Source organism: Lactuca saligna, chromosome 7, assembly GCF_052625555.1.
Source record: "Lactuca saligna cultivar CGN05327 chromosome 7, ASM5262555v1, whole genome shotgun sequence".
In the NCBI taxonomy this organism is placed as follows: domain Eukaryota; kingdom Viridiplantae; phylum Streptophyta; class Magnoliopsida; order Asterales; family Asteraceae; genus Lactuca; species Lactuca saligna.
In genome coordinates, this window is record NC_136423.1 from 50,810,721 (window position 1) to 50,837,604 (window position 26,884).

The 26,884-nt window shown below is 34.9% G+C and overlaps 1 protein-coding gene across 1 annotated transcript; it reads left to right on the top strand.

Moving 5' to 3' along the window:
• Positions 1 to 2,918: 2,918 nt before the first annotated feature.
• On the top strand, positions 2,919 to 5,693 carry LOC145005462 (putative UPF0481 protein At3g02645). Its single transcript, XM_078964547.1, has 2 exons — positions 2,919 to 3,669; positions 4,690 to 5,693. The coding sequence occupies exons 1-2, from the start codon at positions 2,976 to 2,978 to the stop codon at positions 5,499 to 5,501; spliced, it is 1,506 nt and encodes a 501-aa protein (XP_078820673.1). The 5' UTR covers positions 2,919 to 2,975; the 3' UTR covers positions 5,502 to 5,693.
• The last annotated feature ends 21,191 nt before the right edge of the window (positions 5,694 to 26,884 follow it).

The window sequence follows — 26,884 nt, forward strand, 5'->3', positions numbered from 1 at the left end:
ACATGAGGCATTGTCGGCGGTTAGATGTGGTGAAGGACTACGACTGTGAGATCCTCTACCACCAGGGGAAGGCCAATGTGGTCGCCAACGCTTCATTCGTAAGGCGGTTGCAGCACCGATATGCTACATATGTCTGAGGATGAAAGTGATTACTTCGTTGTTGGAACGGATCTGAGAGGCATAGGTTGAGGGTATGAAGGAGGAGCGACGGAAGTGTGTCAGCGGATCACAGGTTAGGTGGCCTCATTCGATTAGGACATCAGAGGATTGTTGACCTTACATCGGAGGTTTTGGGTTCCTTACTGGGGAGGAGTGCATCGGGTTCTTATGGAGGAGGCCAGCGGTACTCAAGACCATGGAGAAGATCCAGCAGGTCCGGAGCAGGCACCAGACTTTTCAGAGTCGGCAAAAAAGCTATTCCAGCAAACATCGTTCATGCCTAGAGTTTTAGGTAGGGGATATTGTTCGCCTAAAGGTGTCATGTTGGAAAGGTGTCATCCGGTTCAGGAAGCGGGGCAAGCTAGGGCCAGGTACATCGATCCTTTTAGAGTTTTGGATCGGGTGGGCCTTGTGGCTTATTGTTTGGATCTTCCAGTAGAGCTCACCCGGATCCATAACACTTTTCATGTCTCCCAACTGCAGAAGTGCTTAGTGGACGATTCCATAGTTGTGCCTTTAGAGGATATCTAAGTGGATGACAGCCCGAACTACATTTACAGACCAATGGCGATTTTGGATTGCAAGACGAAAACCTTGAGGAATAAGGTTTTACAGTTAGTGAAGGTGCAGTGGATGCACCACAAGGGGTCAAAGTGGACTTGGGAGCCCGAGGAGGAGATGAGAGAGCATTACCCAGAGTTATTTGAGACAGCAGATTCCAAGGACGAAGTTTGAGACAAGTGGGTGACAATTGTAATTCCTTGATCCTGGTATCTATTTAAATTACTATTTATTCATATTATAAGAGCAACTCGACGAGTTGGAAGCCCCAAACTCGTCGAGTAGAGATAATACCGGCCGCGTTAATTAAATAACCTACTCGATGAGTTGAGTGGCCTCAACTCGACGATTAGACCGGTTGTGAGAAAACCCAAATTTCTAGGGATTGGCACCCTATTTAAAGGACTTAATCTTCCCTCACCGCCCCCTCATCCGCCTTCCTAAAACCCTAAATCATATTGTGATCTCCTTGTTGAGAAACTAGAGGTTTTGAGTGGTATTTTGTGTGTTCTTGTGCTTAGTGAAGGACTTGTAATAACTAGAAGGTAAATAAGCTTGAGGAGAAGCACTAGATCTGGGATCTCGTCTGTCATTGCCAACTTTCTGAGGTAAAAAGTCTCAAACTTCAAGCTTACTGGCTTATATCTCTCTTAGTCTTATTTTATTTGTGTTTTGACCTTATTGTTGGCAACTTCATAGTCCTGATGCTAATGACTTCCATTTTCAGTGTTACTTGGTCATTAGATTCATAAAAGGGCCCTAAACCCGTTCTTGTACAAGAAAAGACCATATTCATAGAAGTAGGTTGCTATATCTCGACATTGGTCCCATTTGAGGCATGCAAAGCCAACAAGTTGTTGACTTTACAGATATATACCATGGAAACAATATAGATCTACATTCTAGAACCTTAGACCCGAGGGGAGGACTTAATAGACTAAGAACCACGAGGAACTCGGTGAGTTGGGTCGAACATTGCCAATTCTGTTGAAGGAACTCGGCGAGTCCACAAGGACACTTGACGAGTTGTACTGGGAAAGTCCCGCTTCTATTGAGAAGGAGAAACTCAGCGAAATTACTAGTTATTTAAGGTTTTTAAAATATCAATTGTTTGTGATTTAAGTTAATTGTCTTATACTATATTCATTTTATTATTATTACAAATAATATATTTGAACTCTTAAAACCGTTTGATAACTGTAACAAAAACCACACAACATAACCACACCAAATCCATACATTTAATAACTGTAACAAAAAAAAAAAAAAAAAAAAAAAACTCGCACCACAAAAATAACTTCTTAACCGCACCACAAAAATAACCACACCAAACGGCTTTAAAAATAAATTAACCGTATTTGTGGTTGCTAGTGAGGTTTTGGCTTATAACCTCACCAGACCTCACCGCGCTCATCACTAATTTTTAGTTATTTCTAGGGGTGGGAATCGGTTTGGTTTTTTGGTTTTTCGGTTTCTTCAAATTGGCTTCCTCGGTTTGATTTTTTTTGTCCAATTCGAACCCGAGCCAAATCGAATTCAAATTCTCTAGATCAAACCGAAAACTTAATTCTAAATCGGTTTGGTTCGGTTTGAAAACCGAGGAAACCAAATATTAACTTACAAAATTTTCAAACATAAATTAAAATGTTTTTAACATAGAAACCTAAAGTTACAAAAATAAAGATATAAAGTTTCATACAAGATTATGCAAAGAGTAAATGGATTAAAATGATTTTTACTTTATAATTAGTATTTTTATTTAATATAAAATATAAAATAAATTTTTTTAATTAATTGATTTATGAAATTCGGTTTTCGGCTCAGTTTGGTTTAAACTTCATGAGACCGAAACTCGAACCAAAAGCCCAATTTACAATTAGGTTTGGTCTCAAACCAAACCAAAAGCCAAATTTGGATATGGTTCGGACTGAAATCGATTTCGATTCGATTTGGTTTTCGGATTTTTGGGTTCCAGACCAAATAATTCCCACCCTTGGTTATTTCTAATCAAATTATCTAACACACATAAATATATTAAATAATTGACCTCTATTTTTATTTGTTCTGACATGAACTTTCACATTTGAAACACGTAACATATTGTAATATGCATTTAATCGTGGCAATAAAAGTAACTACATAAGTTATAGTGACAGTGTGCCTACCATATGATATAACAGAAGTACATATTAATTCTTCATCGTAGCACTGCCTGCATGCAGAAACCATCACAAATTACATAAGTTTAAGCATCAATGGCCGTTTCCTCCTCCTCCAACACCATGTTCAGCTCCACCTTCTCAGAACAAAACTGGGTTGTTCAAACCCGAAAAAACGTTGAAAACGAGACACAATTAGACCAAAAAATACCGATTGCTGTTTGCCATGTACCCAACTCCATAACTGTCACAAATCCTGAAGCTTATGCTCCTCAAGTGATAGCATTAGGTCCTTACCATTATTTACGACCCGAACTCTATCATATGGAGCGATACAAAATCGAAATGGTCAAATCTTACTGGAGGTCTGACCAAGTTGGTTTTGTGGTCAACAAGCTCAAGAAAATGGGACCAAAGATCCGAGCTTGTTACCACAAGTACCTTGATTTGGAGGATGACACTTTAGCCTTGATGCTTGCCATTGATGGGATGTTTCTGATTTACCTTTTGAGTAAACGGTTGAATAGCTTTGCTGATAACGGTAGTATTTTTAGCGATGTTATGATGCTCGAGAATCAAATACCAATGATTGTTTTGGAGGAAATCGTGAAATCCATAGGCTTGTCGAAGAACGATGATGCTAAACTGTTCTCAATGATGCAGGTCTTTTGTGAGTCTCAATCGCCGTTTGAGTTGCGATCATATGAGAAAGTCTTCCAAGAAACAAAAGTTCTTCACTTGTTGGATCTTTTACATATGATGATCACTATAAGTCAAAGCAGTGACAGAGGTCATCTCTTCCAACTAATTTTATATTAGCGTGTTTAGAACTTTTAGCATGCATCAATAACTATTATATATTTGTTATAACATGCTATTTTTATCTCTTCATATTATAACCATGCATACAAGATCCTAATCCTGAAGGTTTTTTTTTTTTTTTTTTTTTTTTTTTTTTTTTTTTTTTTTTTTTTTTTTTTTTTAAGTATATTTCAATTTATCAAATGTTATTTTATCATTTTTTTTATTTTCTTAATTTTCATATAATATTTTAATATAATAATTTCAATAAATATAGTCACGAATGAATATCAATTACTTAATCAACTTACCTTTTAATTTAAAAATTCTCAAAATTAAAGTTTATTAGTTTTTTTTATTTAAATTATTTGTTTAAATTTAAAAGATAAAAAATATTTCTATTATAATAATTCACTAGGTGTGAAACCCATATATATATATATATATATATATATATATATATATATATATATATATATATATATATATATATATATATATATATATATATATATATATTCTTTCTAATAAATACTTTACATATATATCACCTTAGACATTAAATGTGGAATTTTAATTTAATAAAATAAAAAATACAATAATACGACAAGTGGAAAAAAGAAATTTTAAAAATTCTAAAAAATGTTATGTATCCAAATGAATGAGAAGAGAACATGTGGCAAAAAAACCTTCATTTATTATAAGAGATTATTTTTTTTATTTTCTTATTAATTCAAAGTTCTTAAATATTTTGATCTTGATAACTAATTATTTTGTTTAAATTAACCGAATACAATGCTAAAATATATACAGATAAGGTTTTCCTAATTTGATGGTCTTACTAAGAGAAAAATGAAACTCAAACAGATGTAATAAAAATAACGGAAATTAGGATGCTCTGATCAAACAAATAAACAAATTAAACTAGTTGTTTTATCTTCGTATTCAACCCTAAAATCATAAATTAAAGATTTTCATACCTTGTTTGTCAATTTCAATCCCTTTACAGATTTTCAGACTCCACCACCGGCCGCTTCTGCTCAAGTAGAATTATCGCGACACACATCAATAAAGTTAGAACATGATCTCGATAAAGATCAGTTGCTGGAAAATGCTAAAGATATCTTAGCAAGTGAAGTATTAAGTTCTATAAAACCAATTCGGTTGATCACCACCTTACCATGGAATATGATCTCGAATATACTCGGTCACAATTCAGGTAGAAAAGAAGTTTCCACCACAAATCCACTAGTTGAAGAGATAGATATTCCTACAGTTTCACAACTATCCAAAATGGCCCGAATCAAATTCAAGCCTTCAAATGGAGAAACCTTAAAAGCGTGCTTTGATCATATGACTGCCACACTTTACCTCCCTGTGGTTACTCTAAACGGCAACTCAGAAGTTATATTGAGAAACCTTGTAGCTTATGAAATGGGTAGTAGCAGCAATTCTTCAGGGTATGAAAGCCATGTAGTTGCAGGGTATGTTGACTTCATGAGTGGCATTATTGACACTACTGAGGACGCACGTTTGCTTCGAGGTGCTGGTATAATTAAAGGAAATTTGACTGATTTTCAGGTCGGCGTCTTGTTTAATGGGATGAATAAATCCTCAAATGAAGTTTATGATGACACTGTTGCTAGAATTAATGCCTACTATAATCAGAGGTTCAAGGTGAAAGCGTATAGGTTGGTGAAGATATATGTATACGAATCGTGGAGATTTCTAACAGTTGTTACAATGTTGGTGCTGCTGTTGCTAATGATCTTGCAGTCGATTTGTAGCGTATATGACTGTGAACGAGTTCTTAAATGGTAGATTATTATGTGGTACGTTATTTCAAAATTTACGTGTATGTCGAACTTAAATAGTATGTTCAGTGTGTGATAATCTCTTCAAGTTAGATATGTAGTTAGTTGATCCACAAATCATATGCATTTTATTGTTTTGTAATTTACTCACTCATTGAAATGTTTGTTTGTATGTTTGTAATTTAATTATGTTTCTCTAGTCGTCTACGAAGTCTGATTAACTGTGTCTATTTGACAAAAATTTTGTAGGATCGACATCTCCCAATTTAACTCTTAATTGACTTGTTAAATTACATTTGTTCTTTTTATTCTCTTTTATGTATTATAGGGGCCTCTTTGTATCTTTTGTATCTATATATTGAAATTAATAGTACACAACTCTAGTGAACGGGTGTTCCACATATGCAATCATGGTATCAAGCCCATCCATTCCTGGCCTTCTCTGATCCTTAGGAAACCGTCTCCCCTATCACACTCTCTACTGGAAATCAATAACCCTTTGTCGCCGTCTACATTGCTAACCATCGTTGCCTTTTCACGCACGGTTACGTTCAAGAACACAAGAATGTAGAGAGATGAAGTGAGAGAGAGAAAAATGAATTTTTTATTCAATCTTCTTAATCAATAAGAAGAAGACTATCTACATATATACATATCTTGAATATGTAAGCACAAATCTATCTACCACTCTAACTAACATAGATAATTAAATTACAAAAATACCCTCAGGTAGTTAAGCAATTAGATTAATATATCCCCCCCCCCCCCCCCCTTTCAAGCTGTATGATAAGTTTGTAACCCCATATTGGTAATAGCTCGATCATGTTGAGATCTATTTAATGGTTTGGTTAACACATCAGCATGTTGATCATGGGTGGAATCATGTTACTATGTAATCAATCCATTTTCTAGCTTTTCTCAAACATAATGACAGTCGATTTAGATGTGCTTAGTTCATTCGTGAAAAACTGGATTGCGAGTTATCTGAATGGCTACTTGGTTGTCACATTTGAGAGGGATTGGAGTAATATTCAAGATTTGTAATTCATGGAAAAGCCTTGTTAGTGAGGCTAACTCAGTACACACTCGTCACATTGATCTGTACTCAGCTCAGCGGAAGAGAGAGAAATAGTAGCTTGTTTCTTAGAATTCCAAGATATTGGTGTGCCTCCAAGTGATTGGACAATCAGGCCAAGCGGAATCACAGTTATGTTGACCAACGATGAAAGCCTATGGATAATCCAAGTGATTGGGCAATCACCAAGCTGTACTCTCACAAGGCCAAAAATCATTCGAGAAACAATAGAGAAGATAATCCAAATAAAAGCCCGACTCAAAGCATAAAGGGAATGACAAAAGAGTTATGTTGACCAACGATGAAAGCCTATGGAATTCCAAGTCGGAGATCGGGTACCATTAACGGTCTCTCCCTAGAAAGGGATTATCTGTTTTAGGAGACAGGGAAAACTAAATCGGCGATACATCGGGTCGTTCGAGATTGTTACCCGAGTTGGTCCAGTGGCATACAAAATGCAGCTACCTGCGGAGCTCAGCAACATACACCCCATATTCCACGTCTCGAATTTGAAAAAGTGCTTAACATATGAAACCCTTATGATTCCTCTTGGAGAGATCGAGATAAACAAGAATCTCATGTTCGTTGAGGAACCGGTCGAGATAATGGACAAGGAAGTGAAGCTTACGAAGCAGAGTCGTATTCCAATTGTCAAGGTTTGATGGAACGCTAAGCGTGGACCGAAATTCACATGGGAACGCGAGGACTAGATGAAGTAGAAGTACCCTCACTTATTCTCTCATTCATGATCCTACCTTTAAAAAAGAATTTTGGTATGAAATTCCCTCTAACAGGGGGGGGGGGGATGATGATAAAACTAGCATTTTTAGCTAGGAAATTCTACTTTCATGTAACCATCAACTCTTTTAAGACTTATAATCTAAGTGGAAATCATATTCTACGCTCGATCAAAAACATACAAATGAATCAAAACTCCTGAGTGAAGTCCAAACCTAACTTAATACATCTCATATACTCAACTATGGGTTTGAAACCCTAATACCCCAGTTCAAACTTAGAAAGGACCAGGATCCTCATGTTGGGCCTAATGGGCTAGTAAGTTCTCAATTTGACTATTTTGGGTCGAGGAACCTTATTTGGACCTTAAATACACCCATATATCTGAAATAATAGCATTTTTGGTCATAAGACTTCTCATGGACCTTATTGGGCCTAAACTGTCTCATCTTGTCATCATGGGCCTTAATTGGCCGTAAATGGGTTCATAAGCCCTATTGAGCTGTAAACCCCTATCCTTCATCATTTTGGTTCGTAAACCCATATAAGGAGGACCCAATGGATAGTGAACCACCCTTTTTATCAATGATGGGCCATAAACCCATCTCTTTAATGTATTTGGGTCGTAAACCCCATCCCTCCTCATTCACGGCCCATACTTAAAAAAAATGAGGAAAATTATAGGGAGGACACCTCACCTTTTGCATCGTGAATATCCATGCACAATACCCACCATACAACTATGAAATCTCATACATCTAGGGAAGTCTCATCACTCTCTCTCCTCTCTCCTTATTCACGGTCGAGGACTCCCACCACCACCTTCACTCTCAATTCTAGTTACTTCAAACACTCTCTAGCTCAAGAAATCCGCTCCTTCATCCTCTAAATTCTCGTGAGTTTTAAGGGTACATCATGGACTCTCCATCAAAGCTAATACATCCTTGGTAATCCATAGTGATAGTCTACAACTTTTGATTCAAGTCACTCTAGAAATCTCTTCTTAACCCACATAGTTTCATGATCCATGCTCTAGATCCACCTTAGGTTCGAAATCTACTCAAGAAAGCTTGCTAAGGGCACAGATCTTTCCATTTCTTCATCAAAAACCAAAGCCTACAAAGCAAAGTGAGTTCATACCCCTATTTTTGGTTTTACTATGTTTTGGGGGAGAATACAAGATGTTTTGTGTAGATCTATGTGTGTATGCATGATTTTGTATGTTTTTCATGATATATGTGTGATTATGTGTTCTAAACTCCATGAACTTGAAGATATACTAAAATGTGATGATATTTCTAGAACATAACACTTATTTCAACTTTTTATACAAAGAAAAGGTTTTAAAATAGATCAAAGTTACTTAAAACTAATAAATTTGCATAACAGGGCCAAAATGACAAAATAACCAAAATTAAGGTATTTTTTTTTTGTAAACTCACGGTTTTAAGGGACCAAAAAGGGTCCATTTTGATATATATGAATCTCTATGGTATTTGTGATCTTAAAAAGGGCTACGACTGTAAAATTTCATAAATGGGCTTCTTTGGGGCTTTTTGTGATTTATGCCGTGTGTATATCAGAGTGTATCAGAGTTAGAATCGTAAGGTTCACAAAGCTAGGACCAGAGCGTCCACGGAGTTAGGGCCCAAGGGCCCACATAGTTATAGCCCAGAGTGGCTAGTATGTGTTATGTGTGGTATTTTGGTGAATTCAATAAGCTTTATGCTTACAGTGTTATGTGTTATGTGTTTCAGGTACCAGTGATGATCGTGGGAAGGCATCGGCATGATCTGTACACACACCCGCGGAGTTTATTATGATTTGATCTTGGGAAATGATTTGTGAACAATGATACGATATAATGAGATTTTATTAGAAAATGTGTTTTGAAAATGTGAAAATTTATTTTAATTTTTACGGTGTTATAGAATTTGATCAAACAAGTTATCTATGCGAGGTAGTGGATACTTGTTCTTAATAGTTACCTTATTTAACTCACGATAATCAATACAGATTCGCATCGATCCATCTTTCTACTTGGAAAATAATACCGGAGCACCCCAAGGAGATGAACTCGGTCTAATAAAGCCTTTGTCAAGTATTTCCTGCAGTTGGATCATCATTTCCTTCATCTCACCTGGAACAATACTATAAAGAGTCTTTTCAATTAGATTAGAACCAAGTATAAGATCAATTCGGAATTCTACTTGCGTATCTGGAGGTAGTCTAGTCAATTCATCAGGGAAAACATTAGGGTATTCATTAGCAATAGGAATATCATTTATAGTTTTCTTCCTTTCTTTTGAGATATCAATTGTATAGGCTAGATAAGTAGAATACCTATTTGATATGAATTTACAAGCTTTTAGGAAAGAGATTATTTTAAAGATTTTAAGTCTTTGTTCACCGTAAACATAAATAGGATTCTCCCCTTCAATAGGAATGCATACTATCTTATCATAGCACAAGAGTTCTACACGGTTCTTTGACAACCAATCCATGCCGAGAATAATATAAAAGTTGGGCAAGGTGATAGGAATCAGGTTAGCATGAAAATTATAACCTTCAATTTCTATGAAAAAATCACTATAGAGTTTATCAGCAAGTAATGATATACTTCCTGTAGTATCTACATGAAATTGTTGCGCATGTGCATAGCAAGAAATTTGAGAGGAATGTGCAAATTCATGACACAAAAAATAATTTGAAGCACCAGAATCAAATAAGATATGAGAAGGTCTAGAGTTCACCAGACATGTACCGGTCACAACATTCGCCTCCTTTGTGGTAATTTGGAATGCACGACCTTTGGCTTTTGGCACCTCCTCCTTTTTAGTTGGAGTACCCTTTGTTTGTTGGATGAAAGCTTGACTCCCCATTATTTGACTAGTACGAGTTAGGAAGAAACGCTTCATGTGGCCAGTAACACCACAAAGAAAAGCATGTAACATTCTTTATCGAGAAAACGGACTTCATGTGGCCTATTTCTCCACATCCATAATAGACCACTGATCCTTTTTCTAATTTGCATTTTCCGTGATGATTCTTTCTATATTTTCGACACGATGACGACTGAACAGAAAAAGATTATGACCTACCGCGGCCATGAGAGGTATTATGAGATTGCACTTGTTTGCTAGGTTCAGATCGAATAAATTGAGCTGGTGGAATAGAGGAAACAGGAACAGTTTGATCAATACATGGATGCTTCAGAATAGAAAGAGTGGCACCTTCTATTTCTAAGTCATGCTCACACTTGCGGGCATACATAACAACTTTATCAAATGATAGAAATCCTAATTAACCACGAAATTGTGGATTTCATATTGTAGTCCTTCCATGAATAATTGAATTTTATCGTCTTTGGTTGGGATCTATTTTGCAGCAAATCGTGATTTCTAATTGAATTAAGTTTCATAATCATTCCCAGTCATTCCTCCCTGTTTAAGTTCAAGGAATTCTTTCTCCAATCTTCTCCTCATGTCTACAGGACAGTACTTTCCTAGAAAGGGATTTTTTAACATTTCCTAAGATAAATTCTCTTAGTCATACTTGTTGAGACCTTCGAATGTTTCTTCCCACCAAACCAAGGCTTCTCCGATGAGTGTTGCAGAGGCATAATTGGTCGTTTCTTCATTAACCACGTGAGAGATACGAAATAGTTTTTCTGTGTTTTGGATCCATGTAAGAACAACAATGGGATTAAGAACACCTGAAAACTCCGTAGCACCATTACTCTTGAAATTTTGAATGAGGGACGTTTCTCCTCCCCTTGTGAAGATTATATGATGGCTTTCTCTTGGCCTTTATCATTATTCTTCTTGTGTTCTTCGATAGTCTACTGAATAACACTAGTTAGTTTATCCAAGAGTCCCTCCTCACGAAGGGATACTGGAGTATTTACTTCATCAAGATGAGGTTCTCCACCCACATCTGGTGTACGGCTACTCACCTATTCAGCAATTACTTTGAAATTTCGGAGTAATATAGTATTTTATAATATTAGGATATATTATTACCTAATACTTCAATTAAGTCTTTCTTATGGTTTGTATCCAGATTCTTACAATGAATCCGTTTATATATCGAATTTCTAATAGTTTAAGTCTAAATACCAATCCGTAGAATTTAGTTCACTTAAACTATTGCTATGATAGCATGAATGAGAGAACCCCTACTTCTTTAATACCTTTACAATAATATTACTCCAAACATTCTTAATGCATATTCCTAATATAATTTAAAGAAGTCTGGATATTTAGAAAATACTGGATACTAACCAACTATTAACAATTTTTACAAAGTTTTATATATTACATAATTTCTCAGGAATTTATACTCTAAGTACAAAAGCAATAATATTAACTAATCTATATCTTCTACCAGTACATGACTATATTGGATGCTTATAACCTGCATTAGTTTAAACATTGAGAGGGATAAACAGGTGACGCTTAGTGAGTTTAATAATAGTTACAATATAACGCTATGCCATATATATATATATATATATATATATATACACATATATATATATATATACATATATATATATATATATATACATATATATATATATATATATATATATATATATATATATATATATATATATATATATATATGACAAAAGCAAAGAGGGACAAAGAACAACAAAGGTAGATGACTTATCATATGACAGGCTTTCCAAATCAACCAATAAATCGATTCAAAGATTTACAATCAATGAGACATAAAAATTTCAACTTGATATATATATATATATATATCAATAAAACTTTAGCCCAAGTGGCATAGAAAATATAATTTTGAATTATCATTATGCTAGAATATACAGGCTTTCTGCCCTACCTAGCATTCTTCTAATACCAAAGTGATGCTTAGTTATTCACTTCCAGCTCAAAGGCTTGATACCCATACCAAAGTGATGCTTAGTCATTCACTTCATGGTCAAAGGTATAGCTCCATTATCATAATAACATGGGAAAGCACATTGCACATATAACACATTACATACAATTGTCCCTATATTGAACTCACTGTGAAATATTCGATTGATAAAATGATAATTTTGGGCAGCACTTCGTCTCTAAAAATGACTTTTTGTGATGAAACCGAGGATTTTTTTTTGAAAACCAAACTTTGCGGGCAGATTTTCAAGTTGAAAAGATTATTTTCTCAGGTGTTCCGTGCGTCGGGACTTGATTCGGGTGTCGGGGATGCTTACTAGCCTACCGGGGGGGGGTGTTAGGGTAATTTGAGGTTGACTAGAGGGTTAAAGAGAACAAAATTTGTAACATAAATCCACAGATGCTCACCTTCTATTTATAGTGCCCGATACTCAGCATTACGTTGGGCGTAATTTGGTGTACACGGGGCATATAACATTGAGTGACTCTACGCTGGACGTACGAAAGGATCAGTTCAGACGCGTCAAGGGTATGACACGAGTCCATCACGCGAAGGAGTAGGGGGTGAATGACTCTGGATAACGTACGCGAGTACGTTTGGCGTATTAATCTATACGCTAAGCATATTGCTTGGTACGCTAGGCGTTCTTCCAACCTCAAAGTTTGTGCCTAAAACTTCAAAATTTTATATCTTTTGTATACGAGCTCCGTTTTTAATGTTCTTTATATCCACATGTAGGTGAAATTATATTATACAACTTTCGTTTAGACACCGTCGGATAATTTTGAATTTATTTTTAATATTATATTTTTAACAGGCTGCTACAGGAAAAGTCCGTTAAAAATTCATAAATTTTTCATTAGATGTCTATTTTCGTCTGCATTTTTACCGTAGAACTACTATTGATGAGATCCTCGATCCTTGTTTAGGTTGTATCAGCTAAAACTTGCTCGATTTATAATTCAAATTTCGAGTTATACACTATTATGCCAAATTTTAGAAAAATCATAAGTTCCTCATCCGAAGTTAGATTTGGACGTTCTATTTATGAAAGTTCTCATTTTAACAAATATTTCGCCTTTCATTTAGATCATTAAGGCTAAAAAGTAGTTTATCGAAAACTCACTTTTTACGTCATATGGTGTCGTGTCGGTTCTGTCGTGAAACTTCAATAAGTCATAACTTCTTCGTTATAACTCGGATTTCAGTGAGGTTTTTGCCTAAATGTTTCTAACGGGATAATTTACAACTTTTAGTAAAATTATTTTTACTTATTTCCATCTTAAATTTTACATTTTCATTAATTTCAATATTTGACTTTTTGATCGGAATCTCATAAGACTTCCCATCACTTTCTGAATGATTTTAAACCTAGTTTTACTTTAATTCTCTTAAAAACTTTCTTGTTAGAACACAATGAACAACATTATATATTATATATTAATATTCGCTTTTAAACTAATAAAAATGATAACTGAACGTGTATGTTACAGAATATGTAACATAAAACTTAGATTCTATAACTCCTTCAATGGAAGAGCAATTGGTTTCAAAAACTTGCTTCCAAGACTAGGTGCTTTAGACCAGAGATGACGAAATTTATGAGTCGTCCGTTCATTTGCTGCAAGAATTTCTATGGAATTATGCGAGACATCTATTTTGGCATTCATATATTTATTATCATAAAATTAAAAGATTTCTTTCGGAATAAGTGACTTAACATTTGTCTTTAAGAATGATACATTCATCGTTTAAGATTACAAGCTCATGCTCTAAAAACTCTATTTTAAGCTTCTTATCCACACAAAGTAATAAGACGACTCAATCCACTCTCCATCTTTTCACTGAATTTTGTAGGAGACTCATAGCCTTTGTAAATGATGTTTATATCTAATTGGATCTTGGTTAGATATGGTTCACAAAGAGATAAATCAAAATTATTATCAGAAATCATAGCTTTTACCTATTGAATGACACTTCTATCGGGTATTTTATGGAGAGCAAGGTGAATTCTTGTTGAAAACGTAGTTCAGAGTCTACTGCTTCAGGATCAAGATCTCCATCAAACTGATAGTTTGAGAAAGCATGAGAAGGTAAGGTTGGAGAAGAGGGTTAAATAGGTGGGATGGATGGAGTGATGCCTTTGAAAAGGCCCAAGACTGAGAGGTTTGGAACTTGGGGTTCATAGGAACTAACAAGTGATAAAGGAGCTCCTGAGAGTCCTCTTAGTGTTTGTGCAACATTTGATTCATGACCTTGAAGCTCGTCAAAATGTTGGTAGAGCTTTAGCTTCTTCAGAGATCTATTACTCTGAAGACAGGATTTCACATTTCCCATCCCTTTCCAAGACTGTTAATGAACTTGAGGTTGTATTCTAGTGCAGTTTAGACTATCCCATGAGCTGTCATGTTTTTGACAATGATTTAGTATCTGTTTGAGGCTAAGGAAACAGATTCACTAGGAGTAGTGGTGAAAATATAAAACTCGTTGACAACCCAGTGATCATACTCTTCAACAACTATTACTGGGGCACGAGAAGGGCAACCCATGCTATTTTCTATTTGCATTGAATACATTTGTTGAAAATTAGAAGCAGCCATTGAATCTTCAATATAGGAGCAGAAGTAGTATATAGAAGAACTTTTATCCTGACCATAGAGATGATCGAAATACCAATGTAATTTTGAATCAACTATAATATGTTCTTTTGGATTCAAAGGACAACCACTCAAGCTCTGATACCAATTGTGAGAACAAAGATATGATGCATAGGGACAATGTATGAAAACTCAAACCTTGAGTTAATGCTTAAGATCAATGTATGCTTTTAATTATATGTTCTAGTCATGTGACAACCCGAAATTTCTATCTTGTACAACCATTCAAATCAAACAAGTTCAGACTCGTTTTTGCCATATTCTAGCACTGTTTAGAGTCAATTTGAGTGTTCTAATCCTTGTAACTTCAAAGTTACGGTTTAAAAATGAGTTCCACAAGTTCACACTTCACAAATCGCCAAACACTCCAACTTGAGGAGTGTACAGCTGTACACCCTCCTCTGGCCATACACTCTGGGCTATAAAGGTGGGACTTGGACTTCATTCAATCCGTTTCACCCCCATAAGCCAATAACTCATTTCTCACAACTATCATATGATTTTTTGTCAAGTTCTTAATGTTTTTAAGTGTTTCATTCCATGTAATGTTGATTCCTTACACCATCTTCTATAGATCATTGATATCCTCCATGGAATCACTTCATTTTGATAGATCTCCAATTGTTCTTCAGTTTCACCAAGAACACCTACTAAGTTCTTGGACCCCAAACACCCCTAAACGCTTCTATATCGTAAGTACCCATTCCTAGGCTTGGTACTTACTAGTTATGCCATTAGAAATCGTCCAAATCATGTTCATCATGGAGTGTACGGCCGTACACACCCCATGTGGCTATATAGCCCTTTGTTTGGTGGTTATTGGCCTCAAACGTTTATTCTATGCAAGCAGAAGGTCAAGGACACTTATAGGATGCAAGATATAGCCTTGAAAAACGACTTTTGACCATTTCTCCATGGATTGTACGGTCGTACACTCCCTATACACCCAGGTGGCCGTACACCTTGTGGTCGTACACACACTTGTGTGGCCGTACACCTATTTTATGCAACCTTTGGCCATTCTAACACTTCAATATAGGTGTTTTCTAAGTCCGAATGTGTTTTCCTTTAACAATTAGTTCTATTAACACTAATTATATACATATATGTGTCAGTATATGCTTATTAGGATTCGTTGTGCTTAAGTCTTCACTTGACACCTAGCACCCTATACCACTCGTTCATCCAAACCACTCACAACAAGTGAGTTCATAACCCTTAATCTACCTTTTAAACGATTTTAAATACTTTTATGGGGGGGGGGATACAATTTGAAAACATTGTAGTTATTATATCAATCACATGTGATTAATAACTAGAACAAACAGATAGATTTTCTATTACTTTGAAACTGTTATCAAACATATGGATTTCAAGTACTTCAAAATGTTTATCAAACTCTTTTACATACTAAACTCTTTATTAAACTTGTTTTTATATGACAAACGTTTCCTTAAAACTCTTTTAAAACTTATATAATGTTAAACCCATGTTTTTGCATATATAGTTATATAAATAAGGTTGGGAGGACTTAGGACTGATAACTCACTTTATTTCATGTTCATTGTTTGGTTGTGGACTTAGAGTACCCTGTTGTTTGTCTGAGTGTCGTTTAATCCTTAGTTATATATTATGTATATATGTATATATACAAAAGATTTTACCTCAGTTACAACACCTTTGGGTAGCAAAGGTGTATAAACGTACTCAGTCATTTGAATAACATTACTAGTAAACTATAATGGGTATAGTTTAGGAGATTACTATTCACTATTCCTAGTACAATGAAACATACATGATTCAGTTCATACATGAGTTGATACAAAATGACTATCATGAGAAACAGAACGAATATACTATGATGAGAAACTAAGAGAACATACTATACACTATACAGAGAAAACATACTACACTATACAGACAGGGCATACTATACATACACAATAACAATAACATAAACGTGAACCACTACTTCGTGGCATGACATCACTGCTGTGTCTCGTTTTGTAACCAAATTCTCTTGGAGGGAGAGCGTGAATTGGTGTATAGATCTATACTAGATTGACCATCTTACACCTTACTGCTAGCTACAGTAGGACCTACAGGTCTATGGGTGATTAATGTCATTACTGTTCGACGTATTTCAGCGTTGTGTTTCTACTAGTCAATTAGTATGGTTACAACATATCACATTTTACCTTAATTAATAACTGTTGTAAGGTAGTTATTACAATAGTAGTTACTATATACAATACTACAGTACTACATTATTTTCCCTATTGCATTTACCTTGTGATATTCACACGTAAACGATAATCTAAACTATATTTTGATAATGATAGTTATAACGGGGAAAACTAATACTTTTACAAAGAACAAACATACAAAACAGACGGGTCTTGGTAGAGGGCTACATTTCAGCTGAAAATATAGGATTTTGTAGGAAGTACAAACACCTACAAACATTTACTACTTTTACAAACATTTTCACTGCACTATTAAAATCATTTGCTTCAAACTTATGCAAATAAATAACACTAAATACTTATGAACTCACCAACTTTAAAGTTGATAAACTCTTTTAGAATAGCTTGTATTCTCATGTCATCAGTAGACAGGTACCGATTGCAGATTTTGAGAAGACGAAGCACTTTCAGGCTCGTCTTTATTTTGATTATTCATTTTGGTGTCTTATAAACTATACAAAGAACACAGTTGTATTGAGTTATACTATTAATGAAATGGATGATGTTGTTGCTTGTTTACTATTATTCTTTGTTGTGATACTGCACATGACGTCCTCCGCCCCAGAAAGTTTCCGTCGTTTCGGTTTTGGGGTGTGACAAGTCGAGTCTGGTGAAAGCAGTCGAGACTGAAGTGAGAATTCAACAAAGTATTCAAGTAATAAATAAATAAATATGAGTATAATCAAGGTAAATACAATAAATGAACAAGAATAATTTTTTATAAGAGTTTGATATGAGAGAAAGGTGAAAGAGAGTTAATACGAGAATATGCTTTCTTTGGAAGGACAATCCACACTATTCTTCTCATTAAATAACTCCTTAAATAGTCATGGAGGCAAACGTACAAACCGATCAACATACAAAGGACTGGATAATCACACTACTTCTACATTTTTATTATCCAAATAAACAAAATAGAGTTGGTCCTATGAAATGTTACATCATATAAAAAGAAAAGAATAACTAATGCATAGAAAGATCTCGGATCATTTCTTCATTTCAGAACTTGCTCCACTTTGGAATCTGACTCCATCTCGTACCACCACTCATTTTGGACTCAAGACTAACTTTAGATATTCAAGAGTTAGACATTGCTAGAGGTTCAATTTTAGGTTCCAACATTGTATTAAATCTATACTAAGAATCGACCTTCATAACAAAGATATCGGATCTACTATCTATTTTATGCTTATCTATATCATTACTTAATATACAAAACTTACACGGAACTACGATCTATACTCTGATGCTGATACACTTGACACACTGACATTGATGTTGATCATGACATTTTCGTTGGCAAATAGCATATAGAATATTTGGTTCATCAAATTATAAGGTTGTACATTATGGCACACATGTACGTTAGTTGAAGACTTCGTGCTTCTCATGATCTTCATTAGATGGTAGTCATGTTACGTAATAAGGTCACTCATCGTAAATATAAATAATGACACTACATTAGTGGTGTTAAATTTATTAATATAACAATCAGGAGTTTCTTCCAGTAAGAAAAGGAGCTACGAATCACATAAGCCAAGGCAAGCCAATTATGTATTGATCGGTTGAGAGTAGTTGTAGATAAGAGTTCAAACCCGAGTAAGGGAGAATCAACCCTTAAGGAAAAGGGTGAAAGGTAACTCGAATTCAGATTTGAACTCTAGATCTAGGAGGGTTGCAGCACAAGAAGGTAGGATAAGAATTATTTACTTCGATTGTTCTTATGTAGATAATAGAATGGATGTTCTATTGGAAAGTAAGAAAACGACATCAAATATCATGAGGGAAATTGAGATCTTTACGTGTGCTAATAGGTAAATGAGATGATCTTACCTTAGATCTTATCATCAAGTGCCCCAGTAGTGTGAAGAAACATGATATGTTGTGGGTTATAATAAGACAATGAGATAAGAGTATACATTTCTAAGTATCACATATGTAGATAATTGGTCTATAGAGAATGTTTTCATAGATGTGTTACATGAATAATTAAAAATGTGATTCAAATTTATTCTTTGACTATCTTGAAAATACTTATGTTATTGATAATATTAAAACTGTTGTAGTCCTACAATGTCGAAACCCGAAAGGGGCACAAAACAGTCAAGTCCATGAAGTTTCTCATTTTTTTGATAAGGAAAAATAGTCATGTGAGGAATTTGACGTAACAAGGTCTCTTAAATCAATAAAGTGAATGTTATGGAATTAGGTCAGCATGCTATTAAGTTGTCATTAAGGAACCTAAAACATTATTTTTTGTATAACATGATGGCCTTGGTTGAGATAGTATTGTGCATAAATAATACCGAGGCAACTTCTTACTACAGGACTGAAAGGCGACGTTGGAACCATTACTCAGAGTTGTTTTGATGTTATATGATTACGCGACATAATCATCCTAAGTGGGAGGTAGCTGTAACACCTGCAAATTCGGGATGGAAATTTTAAGGAGTATAAATTAAAAATATACATTTTATCAAATAATTAAATCCTTGAATAGAATAATCGTAAATAATTAAGAGTCCTTTCTATGTGATTGGAGTTATATAGCTGATATTTATATATACTGCGTACATTTTTTATGGAAAATATTATGGGCTTATAAAATTTATATAAAACATTATTACAGATTTAATGAATTACGTTAAATAAACATTTAGAAATAAAAGTTTATTTAGGATAAATAATCTTAAAAAACATCATAGTAGTCTCAATGACAGTTTTGTGTGTATATAGAATGCGTAAATTTGACTTCGTGTGAAGAAGTTATGATTTTGTCGATGTTTCACGTTCAACCCTATAAAATAAAGTGGGTCATAAAAGATGAATTAGGGAAAGGTTGCTTCTTAGTCTAATTGATCTAAATGAAAGTCGTAGTAATTGTAATTATGAAATTGTGCATATAAAGAGCTCCTAAATCTGACTTTGTATGAAGAAGTTTTAGCATCCAATTTCAGGTAATACATATTTCCAAGTTTAGTTTATTCTAATATAACATTAGATTTTTTTTTGGGACTGGGGACGACGTTCAGACTGAGGCCCCACAATGTTTCATAGTTTGTTCGAGGAATGCAGAGTCATGAAATGCCACGACATGGTGGCTACTTTTGTGAAAAACTCTTAGGGTTGTCTCCCTTGGCAACCTCCTCCCTTTGAGATCAAACCCTAGCCTCCATATGTGTGTTTTGAGTATGTGAAGCAACTTTTGTGAATTTTTAAGGAATAAAGAGTCCATTTTTATGCCTGTGTGCTTGGTTCCTGAATAGATATTTCATCTTCATCACATTTCTCGTTTTCTAGAGTTATAAATCTTCACCTTTCTTATTAGATCTATAGATATAGTTCTAGGTCATTTCTTGCAGTTTTAGTGAACTCCAGATCCTTTGTATGCCTTATTCGACTTTTGGACCATGGTGGTTAGAAAAAGGACGTTCATGACTTAGTTTAATGTACATGTAATTAGTGCAACCATTAAGAGCTTATGATTTGAGATTTTAGCTTAGTGGAATGTTTTAACGGATAACGGTAGAAAATGTATCCATCATGACCTTTCGAAGGTTCAGATATAAGATTTGTAGCTCATAGGGTTAAGGTTTAAGAGATCAATCCATTATGTTGTAAGAGCCTAGCTCACACAACGTAGCAGTGTGCTTGCCACAATGTGGAGGCTGGTGTCTGTATTAATGTTTTATCGTGTAGCTGTCATCATGTTGCTTATGGGTAGCGATAACATGGAGGTCAGCTAGGGCTAACTTTAAGCGTTAACTTTTTGACCAAGTTAACTTTTAGTCAACTTGAGGGCTTTAGGGTGTAGACTGAGCGGGTACTTCTATATTGATGATTAGGTGATTCATAGTACCAGTCTTCATTGTCAGAGAGTTGTGTGTTAGTTTGCTATTTACAAGGCAAGCCTTCTCACTATATTTCAAATGAAGTAGTGTGCATGTTAGACTAGCTCAGTCTTTTTTATTGTTTTTATGTGTATTTACTAAGTTGCTGATAACTCCCGGACTATTGATTATCTATAGGGTTGCTGATAACCCATAGCATTGTTGATAGTCCTCAAGACTACTTATAGTATCTGGGTTGTTGATAACCCATAGTTGTTTAATATGATGTATGTATGTATGTGATATTTTGGGGAACTCACTAATCTTCATGGTTACAGTTGTGACTTTAAATGTGTTTATGGTACTGTAAATGGTCGTGGGAAGGCGAAGGCGTAACTGTACACACATATCGGTAAATTTTGTGATTTTGCATTATTATGATACTCTAATTTTTTAGATGATTTTATTTGATACTCATTTTCATTTCTTGACTTGGTTTTATGGAAACAATGTTTTCACCTAGATTACAAATAAAAATTTTTGTTGTGAAAATGGAATGCTACAAGTTGGTATCAGTATGTTGGTATGATGTATTTAGATGAACACTTGTGTGATTCTAGAATCAAACTATGGATTTAAGAGTTTTCATAAACTTTTTTGTAAAAGGATAATTATTAAATAAGGAAAGAGGAGATGTGATGTCTATAGTCAGTCAGAGCTCAAGAAACGTGTTTTCCCAAAATATCCATACATGTTTTATATGTTATATTTGAGTTTTTGTTAGACGAGCTGTTCGAGAAGCATGTTAGTTGAAAGGATATATGTGTACAATATTGTTGTACATAATTAGGATTTTATAGCCCTAGAATTCTTGGCTTTGCCTTGTTTCATGTTCCTTGTTTGGTTATGGAGTACTTAGGATGGAATCATTTATTCGACCGTCTATTAGATCATGGATTATGTCTGATTGGTATACGTAGACGAATTTGTTCGATTAGTGGAGACTTCGAGTGGTGCGGAAAGGTAGTCGAGGACAAACTTAAGATGAGTACCTAGGACTTATATGTGGCTCCTTGAAGCATAAATATGTGTGTGTTGATAAACTTAATGTAAGATAGCTTAGTGACTTGGATCCTTGGGAGAAATTCTGATTTAAATACTGATAGGTTTAGAAGGTAGTGTGGACCCGTACTACTGAAAGCATAGGATCCGTACGAGATATAGGAAATATCCTGAGACTACTAAGGCTCTAGTAGATGTGTGTATAGTGTATTTGTATGCTATGACCTGATTTTGACATTTTTCCTTGCATGTTTCAGTATGGATGTGATTACCTGAGGTTTTGACTCTTGCGATCTAGAGAGATCGAGTACCAGTGATGATGAGATCTGTAGGATCATTGTTGATGAGGTGGCCACAATGATAAGTGAGGCGATCCCAGAGATGTTTGGGTCTATTAAGACCATGCCGATTGAGATGTTTAGCGAGTGCTACACCACCGTCACGAAGGTTGCTACTGACGGAGCCACCATAATCATTGCCACTGCGAGACCACATAGGAGTCATTCGATGCAGTACCGAGAATTCAACAAACTGAACCCTCAAATTTTGATAGGGTGAAGAACCTAATTGTTGCTATGAGATAGATTTATTATGTCAAGGTATGTTTCCTTACATGTTCACATCCTGAGGATCTAAAGATTTGATTTTCGTTGAACATTCTTTGCATGGGAGAGAAGGACTGGTGGAAGTTTGTGACTCAGGGCTATTCTCGTGCAGAGCGGGCCGTAGTGACTTGGGAGCATTTTTCTGAGATGTTTCGCATTGATTATGTTCTATTGGTGGGGGAGAGAGAGAGAGAGAGAGAGAGAGAGAGAGAGGATGACTTAGAAGTACCTATCGCTCCGCCAGATGAAAGAGTCGGTGAACGAGATCACCATGATATTCCATAAGAGATCCATATTCTGCCCAGAGTATGCTTCCTCGAAGCTGATTCGGATGACTAGATACTTGAGTATGGTCAAGAGGGATATTAAATAATTCATGTCGAGCTCCCAGTACTGTACATCGGCTAAGCAACAATCCAATGTCAGGATGAGGGGGATTGAGTTTGAGACACATGTGAGAGAGGGTAAGATGTAGAGGTAGTGGAGAGTGAAAAGGCAAGTTACAGTGCAATCATAGTTACCAACTAAGTGGTTCAAATCCGTTGATTAGAGATCAGGAGGTCAAAAAGGTTGCTGATATTGCCATATTTACACATATTTTTAGGAAATATTTATTTAAATTTTTACTAATAATTTGGTTATTTTCATAGAATATTGGTACTTATGAGCTTAAATTATATTTTGCAGCCAAATAAAAGCATTTTTGAAGAGAGGAACTAAAGTTGACAAAACATGGAACTTTAGGGGCTTGAAGGAAAGAATAATAAAAAAAACTCATCAAAACAGGTACTCACAACGTGTATAATTGAAGACTCGCGATGTGAGTGGAGTATTCTCGAATATATGCACCGAATGAAAGAAGAGTCATTGTGGAATACGTTAATCTCGCACTCACAACGCGAGGCTTATTGTGTCACGACGTGAGATTGGAAAAATCGGAAATTATATAAACCCTTGTCCATTATGACTTAAAGGACTTTTTGGCTACTTAGAGGGTTCCAGGAGATGATATTCAGAGGAGAAGAAGGTCTGGAATAGGTTTTCAACACAAAAGGAGAAGAGAGTTCATAATTTGTTCTTTCGTTTGATACTTTAATCATGTTTATTACTTTGATTTGTTTTAGTTTGATTTTGAGTACGAGTAGCTGAATTTAGTTACTCCAATTTAGCTAGATGAAACTTTGACTTATGGTCTAGCTAATTTATTATGGATTTGATTAGCTGCTATTAAGATTGTGTTTGATTGTTAATTCCTAGCGTGCTAATATTTGATTCTTTAGTTACGTGAATACATGTTCTGTGTAGCTTAGTGATAATTAACTTACATGAACTTGACACCTAGTGATTTAGTGAACATTAAATTGCTAGAGCTAGGATCGACCAAATCTCAGGAATGTAATTGAAGTAATTAAATTTAGCTGTGTTAGAGAGCATATGTTATGACCATAAATATGTTTGCCTAATAAATCTTAGATAACTTATTCATAATCACAACTAATTCTATGTTTGATTGTGTGATCATGCATACTTTTACATGAATGAGTTAATTATTGGTAATTTTAGACCTAAACTACTAATATAATATATATTAGATAACCAACTTTGATAATCCATAATTGTTAGCTAACCAGAAAGAAGAAGTGGATTCGAACGAAACAAGAGTACTTTTAGTAATTGATTGAATTTGTGTTAAAACATTAAGTTCATCTAAACTTTCAAAATTAGATAAATTCCATTTCGTTGTTAATAATTAGGTTAATTTAGTAGTAGATAAATTAATTAGTCAAAACCGTTCCCTGCAATCGACACCCGACTTACCCAAACTATTCAATAATTTGACTAGGTACACTGCCTAGGTGTAATTTACTTAGTTAAGTTAGTTAGGTTATAAATATAAAATTAGGTGTAGCTATTTTCACGCATCAGTTGCACTTGTAGCAAGTACGGTAAAGGACATGACGGTCCCTATCAAGCATGGATGGTGTGCTACACATGTGGCAAGGAGGGGAATTTTGAGAAGGATTATCCAAAGGGTTTCCATATATGTTTCAGTTGCAACAATACGGGCAATGTGAATGTCTATTACCCATTTCTTTCCTCAAGATCAGTGCATATTCCATCTCTTACCACCTTGCACATCACTAACGGTTGCCAGGGGAAGTCCGAGGCCCTAAAGGCAAATGGACAAGCTTTCGAGTTGACAATAGATAATCCTAAGGTGGCACTTGATGTCATTACATGTATGTGTTCATTCTTATTTATGTCAATTTATATTTCTTGTATCTTTAAATTCATGCTTCTATAGGTACATTCCTAGTGAAGTCATTACCTTTGTTAATGTTGTTTGACTCAGGTGTGAGTCAATGTTTTGTTTCATCTTTGTTTAGTAGGGTTTTTCATACTGTCCATGGATTATTGGATCGACCTCTAGAGTTTGCCATCATAAATGATCATAGAGTATAAGCGTTGGATGTTTATAGTGATTATATGTTGTAGATGTTTAGGATGTTATTCCTGATCGACATTATTCCTATTTTGATGAGGGATAAATGTGTGATCACGATTATGGATTGGTAGAGTCGGTTCGGAGCGTTGATTGATTGTGAGTAACAGTTAGTGGTAGCTTTTATGCAAAGTGAGGGACTGATGATCATTTATCGGGAATGATTAGCGTTGGTTCAACCTTCTGTTTGGTCACTAGAGCTAGGTAGCATCTTTAGCATGGATGTTGAACATACCTTGTATATGTGGTCGACACTCGGGATGAAGGGAAGAAGTTTGTTTCCAATGTTCCAGTAATGAGAGAATTTCCTAAAGTTTTCCTACAGGATCTATCGGGCATGCCTCATGAGAGCAAAGTTGAGTTTATGATCGATATGTGTTGGATTAGTGTCTACGCCTGTAACCATATTTGGTAAGTACTTGACTCGGTTGTGCATGGTCCTTTTGGGTTGCGTTCACCAAAGCAATTTGATTGGAGAAATAATAGAGAAAGACGTTATTATGATTTATTAATATATTATGGGAATAATATATTAATATGAGAAATCATATTTGTTTAATTAATATTGGTCAATAATTAATTAAGAATTAATTTTGTGATCAAATGTAATTAATTAAACTGCAGGGGCTGAATTGTAATTATGTGATAGTTTCAAATTAGGGCAAGGATGCCCTATGGGAGAGGTGGACGGATTCAAGGGGATAAGGCCCTTGAAATTGTCCAAGGATAAGGGCTTTCAAGGCTTGTCTTTTGGTTACTTGATGGGCAAGCAACTAGATAAGGATAAGGACTGAAACCCTAATCTCTACCCTATATAAAGACCCCTAAGCCTAAGGAAATCAGCCACTTGATTCCCTAGGGTTCCTAGAGCTAATTTCTAACCGATCTCCTCTCTCTCTGTCTCTCTCTTGCCTCTCCATTTGCTTGTGGTGTTTGTGAGCTATTAGAGGTGCTACACATGTTGAACTTGCTTTCAAGATCAAGAGATTGAAGATTAGTGTTGTTATTTCAATTTGAAAACATGAGGTATATGATCTACTCATCTATATGAATTTCGAAATATATACCTGCTAGCTAGGGTTCTTATTGTGTTAATAAAGTTGTGTATCTAATAGGGAAACCTATATCCAAATCTAGGGTTGCATGTATACATAGGATTGTTTGTACAAAACCCATTGGTGGTATCAGAGACTTTGGTTGAATTGTTTTCAATTAGTATTATACAATTGCATGAATTTGACACTTTAAGGTTTATGGCCAATAAACCCTAGGAGGCTAGGATTTCAATTTTAGGGTTCTTGAACCCTTGTGCTCGAAATTTTGAAGGGTTTTTCAAACCCTTTCCTTATTGCCCAAGATTTCGAGATCTAGGGTTTGGAAACCCTAGATTTTCGAGATTTGCCTCCTCCCCAAGATAAGTCCCTAAAATCTAGGGATTTGGATAATCAAATATCTTGTAATTATCTTTTAATTGGTAAATATGGTAATTAAAGATTTTGAATTATCCCTTCCCTAATTTTCGAGAAAATAGAATGATATAAGGGATTAGGATAATTTTAATTGTTTAATTTATAATAATCCTTTATGATTTAGTAATTAAAAACAATTTGTTAATTTAGATAACTATTAAATCAAGAGTTTTAATATTCAAAATTTTAATTTAAAAGTTAAGTATTTTGAAAATTTTAAATTGAGATTACTACCCTAGTATTTTTAAAATGTTTAAAATACACCCTATACTATTATATTATTACAAGATT